The following is an 18,011-nucleotide window of genomic DNA, read 5'->3' on the forward strand; positions in this document are numbered from 1 at the left end:
AAGGATATTATTGGTATCAAAACTATCTGTGGATAGTTGCTATTGAGCCTAAAGGAAATGCAATTTCATAGGAAAAAAATATGTGGAAACTGTCAAATATTCCAAAGTCTAGTAATAGCTGAATTAGGCTGAGGGAAAAACTTGGTTGTCCTGACAAAAAATAAGGTCATTCCAGCTCCATTTGACCTCTAGTTCAACCTCTACCATGGGCACAGCTTGATTGAAGTTGGTCAGAGCTACGTAACTGTCATAGATATATTTATATTTTCTCTATTTCTCTCTTTTTCTTTTTTCTTTTTTTTTTTTTGGTCTGTCGAGGAATTATGATGTGGATGGCTTGGAAGGTAGAGATTGGAAAAGCCAGTACACTGAGCCCCTGAATTTTAGTGTGGGAAGTAAGATTTCTCTGCTTTTTAATGAATTCTTGGACAACCCAATGGCTTTGCTCCAAAGCTGTCCTGCTGGAATGGAGGATTATCTCACATGGGTCATTACACTTCCAAGCTTTAAGCCTCAGAATGGGCATTAAATTAAAATTCCCTGCACCTAGTAGGCAGAACACTGTGACACTTAAAAGATGTGAAAGCGCTAAATGAGTTCTGAGCAATAATATTATCACCACTGCATATTTATTGAGTTCAACAGGGTGCTAAGTACTGTAGGGACAGATAATACAAGTGGCCGATATAAAAAAGCAACAGCAATACTCTCATAAGAACTCTCCCATTCATCTTCTTTAGGAACAGACAGTGTAACTAGACTCGTTAGAAATAGTCTCCTCTTTTCAAAAGTATCCTCAAGGTTCTCTATGCTTTTGTTGGATTTGAAAGTGGCCGATTTTCTACAGTTACCATTTATGAATGCGGCCAAGTCTCCCAATTTCAAAATTACCATAAGAAGGCTGCAGGCATTACACTGAAGAACTTCATCCCCTTGCGACTGGAAATTACAAATGGCATTTTCTGAGAAATCTTAAATAAATCAGTTGTAAAATATGATATACATACCATTGTGTTTTTATTCAGCTAGGGAATATGCATTTTCAAAATTAATAACATTACTCTTTTTAACTAGTCTTCAGTTTTCTGGAAAAAAAATGCATACCTCTGAATGCCCGAAAGAATTTAAATAGTTTAGTCGAAAATTAAAGAGCACAACAATTCAACATTGAGGCACGAGGCAAATTTCCCATTTGTAGTGAATCGAGACCGAAATGGAGGAAGAGTTCAAGTACAATATACCCAGTATGTATGTGCACGATCCAGTATGCATGTGGATAAGCACAAAGAATAACTCTGCATATATAGAAACTAATTGAATTTCAGAATCCTGACTTCTTTTATTAAAATGCCAGCCCATCAGGGTTATAAGAAAAAAATTAAGCACTTTAGAGAAAATGGGTTATAAACTGTCATTGTTGAGTTTAGTGTTCTGACAACTTTGAAAGTAACTATAACGTAATTTCCCAAGTCGGTAGCTAAAATAATGGAACATCTGGATGCCATTGAAATGTATGACAATCAAGGAAAGAACAGAAAAGCAGTGGGAACAATGCTTTGCCTTTGCTTATCATTCGTGTGGTTTTGAACTCTTGCTTTAAACCTCAGTTGTGGCAGTCAAGGGCAGCGCCCTTCTCAAAGCTCCACCTTTCAGGCCTGATCCTAGGTGTCCATCTCTGGGCCTTACCTATCGCTTCCGGCAGCTGCACTTTTCCCTGACTTGCCTTCTTTACCTGCTTTTGGAGCTTATCCCCCAACACCTGCGTGAGGTAAGCAGCCTCTAACGTCATACGCACACTGGTCAGAGTGCTGCTGATGGCAACCTCGTTCACTGTGTCTGGCCTTTGGAAACGGAGGCGTCACCAGATAATATCACTTATTAATCAACCAGAGTCTAACGCGTTCTGTCCTTCGGGGACAAGTGACCCTATCGTGAACAACATAATGAAGTTGAACTGTGTAGAGAGAAATGAGCAAGATACACGTGTCTTCCCAACAGGCAGCCTCATACACCGTACCTCCCTGTACAGTTTCTGGACTGGTCTTGCCATTGTCAGATGTCTAACGTTACATACTATGTTGCTGGAAATAGCTAGACGTGAGCTTTATGTTATAACTAAAGCTCCTCCTGGATAAGAACTCACTGTAACTGACTCGGGAATCCTCTTCTCCTTCCTCTGTCTAACCACAACAAAGAGGAGGGGCAAGAACATTTTTTCAATCCGATCCAGCCAGGACTTACTGTGAGTCTAATAAGGATAACCTCAGTGTCAGGACAAAACCAAAAACAGGCATTAAGGACCTCGTACTCCAACAGATGCATATTCACTGATTATATATTTATTTACATTTTTACCCTCAAAATGGGATACTTCAGTGAAGCAGACTGTTTTTCCTGCCCTCTCTTACCAGCCACCACATTTCAAGGTTGTCTGAAAATGGAGTCTCTCTGAGGACAGAGCTGACTGGTTCTTGGCATGCACGCTGGAGTCTTTCCAGAGCCCCTTTTACTGAACGGCTCCAAGCTGGATCTGCTGTGCGATGGGTAAGGACCGCCCTTGTTCCACTCGGTCTGTGTGCACATCTGATGGGAGTCTGCTTTTCAACATGGGAAGGCATATGTGCCCTCTCAAAGACATGTCAAGCTGGAGCTAGTTTGTTTTGGATCCTTTCCCTCTTTTTACCCCACGCTTTGTCACCAGTGGAGAATGCAGACAGCTATGCCGAATGTGAATGTTGCCTGTGTGCCCACATTTGGCAAATGTTTGCTCAGATCTTTAATTGGGGGCTTAAATAGTCCATCATCCAGTAGACGATTTCCGAGGTGCTATTTAATGCTGACATTTCATGATTCTGTGGGATTTGCTTGCACTTTTGTGGAAAGATGCTTACGATGTATCATCTTGCTTTCAGTGAGGAAGTGTTGGACGGTGGAATATTAATCCACAGGGCAAGGGAGGAAAGTTCATATGTGTGGGGAAAGTGTTCAGATGTGTACGATTCCATACTGAGGTTTCATGATCGGGCTTCTGATGTAATTTTCCAAATGACATGAGTTCATAGGCGGCAGTCTTTTTTCAAGTGTTTCAGAGATATTTATGCGAACGTTTTCTTAACATTGTTTAATTTTTTCTTCAGTAAGTGCATGCTCTAAGGTAGAAGATCACAACTCCAGCCAAAGGAAGGGTTTCTGTTCATATTTTGTATGGTCTGGTCAAGTGCGTGAAGTGATATCTGCTAAATGACATTAGATCATGGACGGGGCTTTGTGTTTGTTTTTTTTCCAGTTGATCTATAGGCAGAGGGAGGTAAGTGCATGTCTGCCTGAAAGTGGGCACCAAACTAACTTACAGAAGTATGGACAGGGGAGCTAGGGGGCTGGGCTGTAGCCACGCAGTCTTCCAGACAAAGCAATGGATGGTCCATTACTTGAGGTCATTAAAAACCAACCACAGATGCTGTTTAATGCAACCTCACACAAGCAAAAAGGAAATTAATAACAACATATGGAATATAGAAAAATGCCCATAATAAATTAAAAAATGCAAAAAGGAGGTTACAAAACAATATGTATGGTGTTATTTCAATCTTTCTGACAGACTATATATGGGATTATATGATCTCAAATACACATAAATGCAAAAAATGTTCTGAAAGTTCATATTCCAAAATGTAAAAAGGGACCATCATGGCATGGGTAAATTATGAGTGTGAGATTCTTCTTCTGTTCTGCATATCTTTATGTCTATCTTTCTCTCTCCCTCTCCGGCACCCTCCCTTCCTCCCTGTCTCTCTCTGTTTTACAGTGAATATGTATTATACATTACATGCGTCTGGTACATCATACTTACATGTTTCTAATTATTCTATAATTAGAAATAACTATATTTAAAAAATTCTATTATAGGCTCTATTTAGTTTCTAAAATAAGAGTTTTAAACTAGACCCTCATTTTCTTCCTTTCACTGAGGTGCATATATACGTGCTTTAAACCATTAGACATTGAGTTCATTCTTCCTTACATACTGATGTCCTTGTGATATGACAGGAACTTTTAAATGAATTGCTCCTGGAAGCATCATTTTTGAAGATGGGTAAATGGTTTTGCGCATGTATCAAGAAACACATCATGGGTCTGTCACGGCCTTGCAGAGAGAGATTTGTAATTCTTCATTCCAACGTGGGGCAAGCCTGTCCTGGCTACTGCTGATAGAGACAGAACTACATCTCCTGTTGTAAAAACGCTAAATAAAAACCCCATCCTATTCTCTAGCTGAAACTAACTGAGAGCATCTCTAACTCCTGCATTCCACCAGAGTGTACGCCGCAGCCTTGTTCCTCTGCTGCGAAGGCTATAATGTTGCCTTAAATTTAACCGCAGACTTCCTGCCTTTGCTTTCACCTAATGAGAAGAGATCTGGGGCCTTCGAATGGTAATGATGGAAAATGTAAAGATGAGGCTTTGCCAAACTTACTCTCAAGTGGCAAAGAGGCTGTCCCCACACCGAGAAGAGAAAAATTCCGTCATTTATTTGGTAAGCCAAGGGATAGCAACAGATGCTTTCACAGCATTCAGTTGCAAAATAAGACAAGAAAAAATGCGGCCCCTCACTATATGGAGAAAGTTAGAAGAACACAGGGCTTGATTGGTCAGAAACCCTTTGCTCTGAAGGTGCTAATTGTCTATTTTAGAACGTCTTCATAAAGCTTTTTCAGAGGGCTACTAATGAGCAGTCATACATTTTTAAAAATATTGAACTTTTAAAATTTTATTTGAAAGTAGTGTCCTAGAAGTAGGAGTTATCTCAATTATCTGGAGTTATCTCAATTATCTAACAGCAGAGTATACATTAGCACGGAGCTTAGCCCCACATCCAATTTTAAGATTTATCAGCATCTTTAAAAGTGTATAGTGGCATGCCAGGAATTATAACAGCGCACCTTATGAAAAATCTATGATCTTCCTTCTGAATTATATATTTACGACTTACCGAGGATGATAGATTTCAGGTAGGTAGATGTGATTTAGGAACTGCTTTTAGGCTGTGAGCACACTGGGGTTGGCCGGGGGGGGGGTCTCTGTAGGGACGGGAATGCAGTGGGGTGAAGCCCTTCCCCTTCCTGCACGCTGGCTGGCATGGAAGGAGCCTGCCCACTTCTTGCCTAGGTGTGGACTTTCCATGACTTTCTGGGCAGTAGAGATCACTGTGACCTGGTAAGCATGGGTTATCTGGTGTGTGGGTTACCTGTAGCCTTCAACTAAAAGTTGTGCCCATTCACAGAGTGGCTATGATGCCCTAGATATTGTTCTAGACGGTGGGAGTACAAAGAACAATAGTCCTCAGCTGAGGCCCTCCAGCCTATGACAGACCTTCAGCAAAGGGAAGGCCAGGCAGGGAAAAGATGCAAACTCTCCGGGGAGCTCGTCCTGAGCCTGCTAATGAGTTGAGGGTGGCCTAAGGAGGGACAGAGCTTGAAATGTCTAAGGTCAATGACTTCTGAATTATGGTATCTGTCAACTGTGTGTTTTCTTGACGTCTCATGACCAGTTTACTATTTCCTACAACTGAGGTGTTGACATCTGAATAAAACAGAAAAAAAAAATCCCAATTTGTGTTTGAATATTAAACACACCTACTCATTAGCAACTAAACCCAATTTAAACCCTTAAAATGGTTATAATTCTGGGGAAAACTTGGGGGGCCTAGAGATAGATAACTGGAGAACTGAGCCATCTGTCCCATGCTAGTCTCAAGGACGATCACTTTATTGAGTCCTTGGACCCGTGGGAACGCTACAGTTCTGCCACATGAGCTTGGATGCCTCAGTTTCCTCTCCGACTCTGACTCAGAAAGCCAGGGAGACTGCAGGGCCTCCAGGAGAGGCTCAATGGCCTTCTTCATGCCTGGGCCAGACCCATGGTTGACGGCTCACAATCCATTTAAATGGATACTGGCAAACAGAAGACAAGAAATCTCTGAAGTGTTGGGCTCTCCAGAAAAGGAAGGAAGGAATTAATGCTCTCTTGAGTGCACACCATGTACCAGGAGCTACGTTATGTACGCTTAGAGATGCTATCTCATTAAAGAACCATAAGCATATTCAACAGCTATGAGAAAGGTTCAAAAGACAATGCATAATACAACGCACTGTGTGTTCTGAATTCTTCCGTAAGAAGCCCACTTCAGGAATCCCAAGGAAAAATCTTCAGCTTCTCGTAATAGCTGACATAATTAAACACTTACCATGTGGAATATATATGCAATCCTGTGCTTTAACTGTCTCTATCTACATCTGCAGTACAAAGGACATTGTTTTATGAGACATGTTTTATTTCTAAGTCAGACTGAAAATCTGTAAAAATACATACAGTGCTACATCCCCACAGACGAAATAACCAAATTGATGGCAGGTTTTCTCAATTTCAAAGGAACCGATGGTATTTGCCCTCACGCATCAACCCATGTTCCTTGGTTCTGACGTCTGGGACTGCCGCCACTGACCTTCCTCACAGTGACCTGCATCCTGCTGACAATACCTCTCAGCATTTCCCTAAAACGGTCTTGCCACCAAGTAGATGAGGTTGGTAGCCCCGATCTGCCACCCAAGCAAGTCGCTCGGAAGGTCCTGCCACCAGAGCTCCCTCGAACAAAGCTGTCTGCGGCCAGCAGGAAGCACGCCAGAGTAGTTTTTCCTTTTTATTAATAGAGGCACTTGAGTGGGAATCTCATGTCCTGAACCTGCTGTCATTATATTTTTATTTTCCCACAGACAGACTTCTTAACGTGCTCAACTGGGTCATATGCATCTGGCGTCAGGCACGAGCTGGGATGATTTCTGAAGGGCCCAAACGAAATCAGACTGGACAGATCATTCTGTGGCTCAGAGAGTGGCCTGCACAAAATAAACTGGGAAAGTAACACAAGGGAAAATGAGAGAGAAGGAACTGCGGAAGCCCAGGGCAGAGGGTCAATTTATCATCACTGCACTAGGGGGAGAAGTCAGCCTGGGCTTCTGGAATGTGGGATTCACGATGGGGAGTCCTCATGATTGTGCAGAGCCCTGCAAGGAGTCTGGACCTCTTCTCCGAGAATGGGTGTGACACCAGTCCTGCGGGGTGAGAGGTTCTCCCCCCACCCCTCCCCTCCCCCCCAGGACCCAATCAGTGCTTGCCCAAGAAGGAAGCAGCCACATAGCACCACGTTCAGAAACCATTCACAAGTGAAAACAAAAGCAGAGCCTCAGCTCCCAGCAGCCTGTGTGCCCAGCTCACAACCTGTGACCCGTCTGGGGCAAATATCTGCCCGCCAGCACCGCAAGCCCGCAGCCAGCAGCCAGCAAAAGCCGGCTCATTTCCATCTCCAGGCGGGGCCGCTGGATGGAAGGACCTTTCCAGGTCCAAGGGAACAGGTTTCATTTACTGTTGCTCTACTAATTAGTGTTCAGATTTAAGGAGAAAGAAAACAAACGCCATCTTTCACAAACCGATACATTAGAGGTGGCTATTTATAGAATCAAGGACTCATTCCAGACAACTCTCCCAGCGTACAGAAGTGACTGCAGGTCATTCACAGGGAGGCTAGCCAGGAACACAGACAAGCAAAGCTAAGCGCACAAAACTGCCAGGGGCGGACAAAGCAGGCATGACGCCCTCACGACTCTATGTCATCCAAGGAGCCAAAGCAAGGCTTCCCTTCCTTGGTTCAGATGGAGACAGGGTGGGAAGGAGGCCCTCAGCCGAGATCCTAACCACGTCCTCACATGCCAGCATTTCCAAACCTCAACAGGGTCTCTTCAGACACAGCCCTGGGCTCATTTCTTATATTTCGTGGGGTTCCAAAGGGCACATTGTGAAAAAAATGTGGGACAAAGAGACGATGAGAAACAAACTGCATTTTACAATATATGTAAATTACTCTGCTGTGAGAGGATTACACGTTATGAGGCCATAAGAAATAAGATCTTCCCTCCTATCAAATGATGTAAAACAGGAACTCATTGGCTCCTTACGGTATTAAAAAAAATGGAGGTATCAACTTTAGTATAGGGACATCTGACACATAAATCTGATTTGGGGTTTTTTGTTTTTTGTTTGGAAATAATAAGACTTTCTGATGAAACTGGGCCTGCCTACTTCCACATTTGCCACTGGCTGAGGCTCTGCAGAAGGGGCAGGTGAGACCTGCCGTATTAAAATACCCTCTGCACCCCCACCCATATCCATGTTGTTCCTCTGAATTACCAACCCAGGGCTCTCTTGCAATTTCTGTTTGGAGCAAACTATCCCTGAGAATTAATATTTGCTTGGAAAAATTGTGTGTGTCTGATTCGATATTTACTATTTGGTCAGTTGGGAAAATAAAGTTATATATATATATATATATACATACATGCAGTTCACACTGCTGGGAAAATCTCACAAGACATCGTTCTTGACAGCTCACACCAACCTGGACTGTTTCGCAGCAGTGGAATGGCAATCCTTGCTCCTACCCCATACGCACATGTTCCCACACACAGGTACACATGCACGCATACCAGCCACTACCACCACCACCACCATCACCATCATCACCACTCCAGGACCGCCACCACCACCATGACCACTATCATCACAATTACTACCACCACCACCACGAACACCACCACCACCACCATCGTGACCACCACCCCAATCCTCCTTATTTAACTGGAGTTGTACTGCCAAAGGCCACCCCGGCTGGCCTGCTTAAGCACTCTTGGGGCATTTTTTGAAACATAAAAATGACATTGATTTAGAAAAATCTGAAGGGAAGGGTTTTGTTCCCGAGCCAAGGATTCCCAGCCAAGAAATCCCAGGATTTTTGGGAAAGATAGGCTGGAAACCCTCACTGCAGAAAGTGGAGGAAACAGGCCCTCAGAAAAGTAAGCACTTGAGGGAAGAGAAGCAGTTAGAAACCCGTGCACGCCCTGAGGGAGACTTCTGTGAAGAATTTTAACTTGGGGATGCTTCTCACTCATAGTTGTGGAGTATGGAACATGGAAATAAGCAGACTTAGGTGGAGGTTTTTTCCTGCTATACTGTGTTTGCAGTTGCCCCATCCCTCAGTAAATAAAGTTGGATGTGTTTCTATAGCCTTGCGAGGGGGTGGTATGAGGAGAACGGGGCAGGGGTGGGCCCGTGAAGGAAGTCCGCCTACTGCAGCAGTGAGCTCGGGTGGCCATGACAAATGACAACAGGCTGGATGGATGGCTTACACAATAGACATTTATTTTCTCACAATTCTGGAAGCTAGAAATCTGAGGCCAAGGTATTGACAGGGCTGGTTTCTTACGAAGCCTCGCTCCCTAGCTTGTAGATGGCTGTCTTCTCTGTGTGTCTTCACATGAGTTTCCCTCTGAATGGGTCTGCAACCAAATTTCCTTTTCTTATAAGGACACCAGTCATACTGGATTAGGGCCCACACTCATGGCCTCATTTTAACTAATTACCTCTTTAAAGACTCCAAATACAGTCACCTTCTGAGGTCCTGGGGTTTAGGACTTCAACATATGACTTTCAACATAGGCCATTCAGCCTGTAACATGTGGTCTATTCTTCCGCTGGTGTCCAAGCTGGCGTGCACAGCGCGGCCACAGCATCTTCTCAGGGGCACTTGGTCCTGGAGCTTGGGCCGTTAGCCAACAGGGCCAACCTCTGTCCAGAGCTGGGCAGGCGGGGAAGGGCAGGGGAGCAGGCACAGAAGAGCAGCTGAGGGAGTGGTAAACGGATAACCAAAGAATCTAAGAGAAAGTCTCCTCATTTCATACACATATATGCTGACACTTAAGGGTGGGCTGACCTGACATCTGGGTAAATGTGCTGTGAACCAAGAGTGGGAAAAGATTGGCCACATGTCAACGTGCTGGTGGATGTATAGGGCCATACTGTTCTATGAGGAGAAGAAGACCTCTCCTGGACACTATTATGAAGGGATTGTGTGACCTTGGCTCTCTCTTGTCTTTCCTAAGTCTCAGTTTCTACATCTGTATAATGCGGGAGAAGTGCCTGGATGATATGAATAAAAAACAGTCCCTTGATAACAAGACAGCAGCTAACTACAGCAGCTCATAAATAAACAGCAGGTTAGACTCTAATGCCCTCACTGTGAAAGGCGAAGAAAAAAATAATCAGTGGGCAAAACACACTCACTCCAGTAACAGAAGCTTGGTGTCTCGCCTGATGCCAGGCCCAGAATCAGCATGTAATAAAGCTCTTGAGACAGGAAGAAAAAGCAGCTAGTTTCCATTAACTCTGTCAAAGTCGGTACAACACAGGAAGAAACAGAAGTGAGGACCGGCTCGCCCTCCAAGGCAGTATCGGCCACAAGTGCTGTTTTCGTGCCCAGACAGACCATCTTTTCTGAAGGCCTGTTGGTACTTTCTGCAAAGTTTCTTGAAGGTGGCAGAAAGAAGAACCTAAAGAGAGAAACTTTCATTTCTCTCATAGTTAAATCATCAAACTATGGACTGCTTAATGGGTTGAAATAGGCCTGCAATTCTTCCCCACCAGAAATTACCATCTTTTCAAGAGCAGAGGCTTACCAAAGGAAGAAACCGCTAAGGATGTGCATTCACCAAAGAAATCAATTTGCATCCCAAGGCAAGAGTAAATGTTACAAAAACTTACCAAAGGACAGTGTTTTTTTCCCTCGGAAAATAAGACTATAAAAAAAAAAAACCAATGAGAATTTCAAACAGGATGAAAAAATAGTCATACGAGATGTACCTTACAGAGGACAATGGATGATATGCCAAAGGGACAGATAGTAAATAATTTACATTCTTACAGCACTAGTGTGTCCCTCTGTTATGTGGTTTGTTATTTATACCAACTGCACTCTAAAATCTCGCCACGTTCTCTGGGCTACTTCAAGTTACACACACACACACACACACACACACACACACAACATAATTTCCCATCCCCTGTCTTTATGCTGGTGACTGGGCCTTGTCATCTTTTTTGATTTGCAAATAAAATCACGCTCTCTGTTCTCTTTGGAAGACTTTTATCAGAACCATCCAGCCCTGAACAGAGAAGCATTTCAAGATCAAATGGGAGGCAAATAATACTCTTTCAGCACACAAGATAAAGATTCACACATAATTAAGCCGGAACTATAGGATTATTTAAGTGCCTATATCTTTTAAGAATAATTGAACTGCTATAAGCTATTCAAAATACTGGGGCCAGGACTGAAAAAGAAAGGGAATTGACAAGATGTTTGTCGAGGACAAGGGGAGACGGGAGGGGACGGGAAAGAGGGAGGGACAGACAATGGTTTAGCAGTGTCTATGTGTGCCTGGCCCTCTGTATGGCTCATCGATGAGGTAAGGATCATTGACCCCCGCCTTACAGATAAAGAAATGGGGGATCAAAGTTAACTTGGCAAGGAGGATGGAAAGAAGCAATGTATTCCATTATTTCTGTCTCCAAGCCCATGCACTTCATGATGTCCTAAACTGCTATCCATCACCTCATCCAGGGTAGAATAAAGGCCTCTTAGAGTAGTCACTCATTCACAGGACACTTTTTGAGTGTCCCCTGTTTACCAGGTACTAGAACAGACACTCCAAAGACAGAGAGAAGTAAGATAGAGAACTGACAACAGCCACCACCATTCACGGAACACTCGCTGTCTGACAGTCAGCGTCTGAGCACTTTTCACCTGTCATCCCATACCTCTTCACACCAAGTCTGTGTTAGGGATTGTTATCCCCACCTTGCAGATGTGGAAAAGGGGTCAACGATCCCTGCGTTTATTCCCTGCAATGATTCCCTTTTCGCAGCTGTCTTCTCTGATAGTGAGATAATTAGGGCTAAAGTCATAACCGCTAGTCTTCTCTGATAGTGAGATAATTAGGGCTAAAGTCACAACCGCTAAGCTGAAACATTAATTTACTATTTTGTTTATTCATTCACTATCAACTTCCTGCATCTATTTCCCCGAATTAGCCTTCTACCTCTGCTACAAACATAAAAGGCTATTGAGGAATGTATATGACTTTGAAAAAGTGAGCTAAAAATCCCGTATTTTTGCATTTTATGGTAGGGAGAGAAGACCACTCCAAAGTTCACACATAACAGACTTCAAATTAGGCAAGAGTGAACACTTAGAATTCACCAAAGAACAATAAGTTGTACTTGTGAATGTTTTTACAGTTCTTTGCTGCTCTTTCTTCAGCAAATCCTTTGGTTCTGGTGACAACTGTTCTCTTATAGTCAGAGATGGAAGGTGAACGCTTACAAACTCAAAAACCCTTACGGCCCATACCTGGTCAAGCTAAGTATCTTAATTCAACGTACAGGCAGAGGACCAGCAGTATACAATTCAAGTGCCTTCTGTCATGGGGAAAGCAAACTAGAAACAAATTATTAATGCCCTCCTGGCTACCCATTCAGAAGTGTACCTGCTAGGTCAGCCTCTAAATGGGTCCTTTCAAGAAGAGTCAATTTTGTTTTATTGGGAAGGAGAGATACGAAATAGAGCCAGAAGGTTAATATGAGTTTAAGAGGAGCATAGGGTTATCTTGGCAATTAAAGGCTCTCCAGGAGGTTAATTACCCACACCCAGCACTTTAAACTCCCGCGATGTATCAGCAGTTACAAAAATCCGTGTACAGCAGAGAAGTCTATTCTGCACTCTGAATGGTACTATTTTGCTCTGTTCTGGGAGGACTCAGTTAAAGCAGTATTCTTTCCATGATCCATCCAGAAAAAAAGAAATGAATGTCATTGAGACCATCACAGCCAAGTTATGTAGGAAAAACACAGCGTGCTGAAGAACTGTTACAATTTAGAAAGTGAGAGCAAGAGAGTGTGCATGCGAGAGAGACAACGGGAGACGGAGAGACTGAGCGAGAGAGAGAGGGAGACTGAGATTAGCTGGTGTTTGAAAACCTCAGCCACAGAGGTGACTAAAAGAGCACAATGATGGGAATCCTGGGAGATGGGCAGAGCAGTCGTGGGTGCTTGGGGCCAGTTGGATTGGTTCCGCTGACCCAGGGTGTGTAAAATCTCCACTCTGAGAATTCAGAAATGCCAGCGTGCTGCCCGTGGGCCAGAATCATGATGGGGTTTGTATCAGACCCTTCCCTTTGACCCACTGCCTTCACCCTGGTTGAAATAAATTTCTAGGTCCAACACAGAAACACTGCTGTCTCAGGGGCCACATCAGCAAATGCAAACTTCGCTAACTTCCATGCCTCTGTAAACGCTCTGCTTGACCAGAACCAAAGGATATCCAGTCAGTCAATCCCCGAACGCCAAGCCAACTCTGGGCTCTATCCTTACTTCCTTGTTCTTTCTCACACCAGACGAGGTTGGCTGTGTGGTCCCAGCCAGTCAGATGTATTTAAATTGTTCTCTTCTTTCTTCTTTACTCTTCACCCTGTGAAAGCCTCCTACCTTCCACCCCACTTTGCTGCTACCGAGTGGATGCAGTCTGCTTTGTGAAGCGGCTAAGTTTGTTTCTAGAACCTTAACTGTCTTCTTTGGTTATTTTTTTTTAACAACCTTCATCCAAACCCATCATCACGTCTCACGTGGATCCCTCTAGAAGCCCCCCAGAGTCTCCCTGTTACCTGTGCCCTGCCCCAACCCATTTCTGCTCAGCTGAGAAGCTTACACTGGCAAGCATATCACATCACCCAGGCTTACTGGCTTTCCACTGCACTCACGAAAAAATGCGTCATCCTTACTACAGCCCTGTTTGCCTTCTGCAACTTAATTTCCTACCATCTTTACCCACACCTACCTTTAAACCCTTAATCACACCGGCCTAGGTGATCACACTGGCCTTGAACAGAATCTTGGCTTCACGTCACCAAATGTCACCTACTCAAAGAGGCCCTCCTGACCAGTCTATTGGATGTTGCCTACCACCCCCACTTTCAGGCACTACCATGGAAACTTGCTTTGAGTGGCCTTGGAGAGCCTGTATCTGAACTTAAGGCTTTTATTTGTTTATTACATGCCCCCTGCCCCTTCCTGTTTACTCTGTATCCCCAGCACTCAGGGCAGACCATGGGACCCAGGCCAAGTCCAGCGGCTGACGTCTGAGGCTCCTTTCTGCACGTCAGCTGCCTTGGAGCTTCTCTCTGTCCTGGAGTATGGAGATGAAGTCAAACGTTCGGGAGGCTTGGGCATTATGACACTATATGATAATAATTAAAACAGCAACAGGGACAGCTACACTCTACAGAGCACCTACTTAGTGCCACATTCCGGACCGGTGTTAGACACGTATTTCTCCCAACAACTCTAAGAGGCGGCTAGAGGCTATATGGCACTACTTCCCAGGCAGATTAATCCCAGGGGCTGAGAAATGATGTGCCAGATGCATTGGTGTGACCCTACAGGATGGGATTATTTGGTCAGTATTTGTGTAAGTCTGTAAAGGATACAAAACTGTTAAGGATTCTTCTGGGAAGTGAATTCAAATGCCTGGAAAACACTCTTCCCTAGAGTCACACTCTGCACCAACCTCCACCCCCTCAAGACACCACCCTTTCTTTCCAGGGACAAGGCAGTTAAGGGCTCTTGGGCAGATTCCCCAGCTAATGAGATGCCTTCCTTTTCCCCACGGGCAGGTAATGGGTTCAACTATCTGAGATCACATCCCTAGGAGTCCTGGCCTCTGTTGCAAAGAAAAGGAGCACATAAATATATAAGGTGTTATTATTCTGGCAAATGTACCCTAATTCCGGACCAGATATAAACTGCAGCCCAGTAGTATGATTTTGAAAAAAAGAATTATAATAATTATTTTTTGGCAGCCTGGAGTCTTTCATCTTTATGAGATGATGCAATGCTTTAAAAGGATTATCACAGTGCTGCATGATAATAATAATAATCCTTTATTATGTATAATGCTTTAAGAGTTTTAAAAGTACTTTGATATAAAATATAAGGGTTGATCCTAATAGCAATCCTTTGAGGTATATGGAGGAGCTATTATTTGCCACATTTTGCAGTAGGGGAAACTGAGGTCCAGGGCAATTAAACAGCTTTTAGCCATCGAAGCTAATCGTGGCAGGGCTGCTCCAGGATTTTAGGCACCACTTCCTAGTCCGGGGATTAGTAAATAAATCCTTGCTGGTGAACTGATTTAAAGGAAAATACCAGGAGAGATTCGAAGAGTGTGTGTGCGCGCGCACGTGTGCATGTGTGCGTGTGTGTGTGTAGGACCTGCGGATTCCAGTGAGTGATTCTTAGGGACTAACCGTTTTAGAAGCGCGGATGTGTGATAAAAACCTTAACAAAGCCCTAACTTCCAAGCATTGTCATCTGTTCCGTATCAGACTATCACGCCGAAATCCCAGTGCCATACATACCACCCAGACTTCAAGCTCCCAATAAAGATACTCGATATGTATAGAAAGAACGTTCCACGAAGCTCTTTCATATCTATTTTCTCATCTTTTGCCTTATGGTGTGTTTTTTTTTCCTCCAGAAATAACACTCTTACAGTTTATACTGCTGCTGTTTCTGTCTTAATGAATTATAGGAGTACATTTTATGGTTTCAGAAACAGTCGTCTCGGGCAGTGAATCAACTAGCACCCTCTCCCCAGAAAAGAAATGAGAAGCAAAGCAACACGCGTCTTCACAACTGATGTACTTTGCTCTGATCACAGCACTTTGGCTCTTGCTCTCTTCACATCCCAGGCCCTGGAGGCTCCCAGGGCTCTGCTCCTGAACCTTCTTTTCTGATGATTGACGAAGGGGCCTGAAGTCAAGGCAGAGATGTTGCCGCATCTGCCTGTTTTCAGAGGAAGGCAAAGGCTGCTCTGCCACCCCTGCTGGGCCCACAGGAGCGTGTTGGGACGAATGCACCAGAAATCTCCACCTTCAGAACCAATCAGCCCAAGAGAGACATCTTCACTTAGGAATCCACAGTTCAAATATATTAAAGTTCTAATCTACATTGAAGGTTAAAGAAGTTTAGTGAAAGTCAGTTTTAATGAATGCTAGTTCCCTCTATGCACTTACCTCTAGAAAATGTTCTGCCTGCTGTTCTCGATCCAATTTCCTTGAGGTGGTTGTAATCAGACCTGCGTAGAAATGAGAATATTTGACTTTTAAATATCTGGGGCAAGTGGCTTACTGAGCACGGGAAGCAAATCCAGTTAAAGGAAAAGCAAAAATGATGGGGAACAGTAACATTCCAAACCCCAGTGACCATCAGGATGGTCTCTGAATTATCCTTAAAACAAAATAAAATTTACAAAGAAAACCTGAAAAATTTGTTATAGTTCTGCTTACCTCAGTTAGGTACCGTAATCACTCTGGGGATGTAGAAACTCACCGAGGAACCACTGTTTTCCTAATAATGAGGAATTTCAATGATTCATTTGCATATGACTGAAATTCTACAGTAAGAGCCTCATTAAAGATTTCAGAGTTCTTGAACACTAATAGGTTGTTGACGCTGATCAGAATCAGGCTATGAAATAGCACTTTCTTATTTAACGTTTTAATGCTGGTGTCATTTTTTGTTACCCTTTACAAAGAAGGTTACTTCGGTAACAGTTGCTTGTACACATAATTATTTCAAATTTAAAAACTTATATAACCGAAGGCCTCCCACTGTAATTTTATCATTTTGTTTTCTGTGTTGAAATCTTTACACAAAATCAGCTCCACATGGGAAATATCTCTATCTTTCCTTCGAATGGTGTTTCCCGTGCACGAATCGCTCCTTTGAGCATAAAGACAAAGAAAAGGCAATGAGAAGACACAACCTTCAAGGCTGCCCAGCTTTATTGCACCAATTTGTCTTTTGTAGGTTTTATTATTATTATTGTCAAATGGCAATTAAGAAGTCAAATTTATATTCCATGTCTTGATGCTACACTGTCCCTGAAGACAAGAGACTACGGATTGGGCTGATTTTGCGACCTGTGCTGATGGACAGAAAAGAGCAGAGAAAATCACATGTAAAGCTCGCTCCCCACCCTAGTGAGGGATGGGAAGTACGGAAAAGGCATTTTACCAAGATCTGCTGAGGAACTCATGACCTCCAGCCTACACTTCACACGTACGTGGTGGGTGGGAGCACATGGATTTTAGAGAAAGCCAAGAAAAGACCCCAGGAGGTGAAACGGCCTTCAAAATAAAATCCCACTGGGGGTAGCATGGCTCTTAACAAAATGGCCCCACTCCCCTTCACTCTCATCTGTCCACACTCCCCATGGGAGGGAAAGCTGTGTTCCCACTGCGCAAATGATCTGTCTTTCCATAAATTCTTTCTGGAAGCTGCCCCACCTCACTGCTTCACCTACAGATGATTCAAATTTAGCTCAGATGTTAGAGAGGTGACCTGTCTTCTAGGATTAGGTGCCCATCTGGTGTGTCCCAACACAACCAGTGTATTCCTCCATCACTGTTCTTTGCTCTGTGCTATAATCCATTGTTCACATGTGTGTATAGCCCCACTAGACGAGTTGACAGAGTTCCTTCATGGGAAGGGTCTGCCTTTTCATCCTGAAGCCCTGCTGCCCTCCTAGCCACTGGCCTACAACAAAGAATAGGAACTCCATTGATGCTCAGTTGACAAAAGTTGCTGAAGAAGAGAGAATTTATATTCTAATCTTCAGTTTTGCCACAGACTTAGAATGTGTTTGTTTGGGAAGGTACTGTTCTGTGTGCCGGGAGAGTATCTGTGGGTGGACTGGGGTGCATGCTTCTCATATGCATTTGAAACCACTTAGCGAGAGCCTCTGTCTGAATGGCGCAGTGCGAGGCACTCTTGGGATACAAAGGTGAGCTACCATCTGAGGTTCCAGAGAGAAGACCGGTATCGAGAGTTTCAAGTGGGACAATCAGTAACTTCTCTTCCCTAGCGGCCCATCAGAACCCCTCCGGTGAACCTCAACAACTCAGATCCTGTGCCCACTCCATCGCTCATTTACTGTGTCCAAGTGTTTGGGGTTCTCTAATTCTCAAAGAAGGCCCTGTGCCATTTCACTCTCCTTTGGTGAATCTCAG

The 18,011-nt window shown here is 43.8% G+C and overlaps 1 protein-coding gene across 6 annotated transcripts in view; it reads right to left on the reverse strand.

Moving 5' to 3' along the window:
* FAT3 (FAT atypical cadherin 3) overlaps positions 1–18,011 on the reverse strand; it is a 671,276-nt gene that overhangs the window by 167,558 nt on the left and 485,707 nt on the right. For 5 of the 6 annotated variants that reach the window (XM_002920733.3, XM_019801263.2, XM_034666166.1 and 2 more), the window contains exon 4: positions 16,014–16,075. In XM_002920733.3, coding sequence (XP_002920779.1) covers positions 16,014–16,075 — 62 coding nt within the window. Of the gene's footprint in view, positions 1–15,693; positions 15,871–16,013; positions 16,076–18,011 lie in introns of those variants that run through there. The other variant, XM_034666167.1, reaches the window with a different exon arrangement.

This window comes from Ailuropoda melanoleuca, chromosome 8 (genome assembly GCF_002007445.2).
Source record: "Ailuropoda melanoleuca isolate Jingjing chromosome 8, ASM200744v2, whole genome shotgun sequence".
Lineage (NCBI taxonomy): Eukaryota > Metazoa > Chordata > Mammalia > Carnivora > Ursidae > Ailuropoda > Ailuropoda melanoleuca.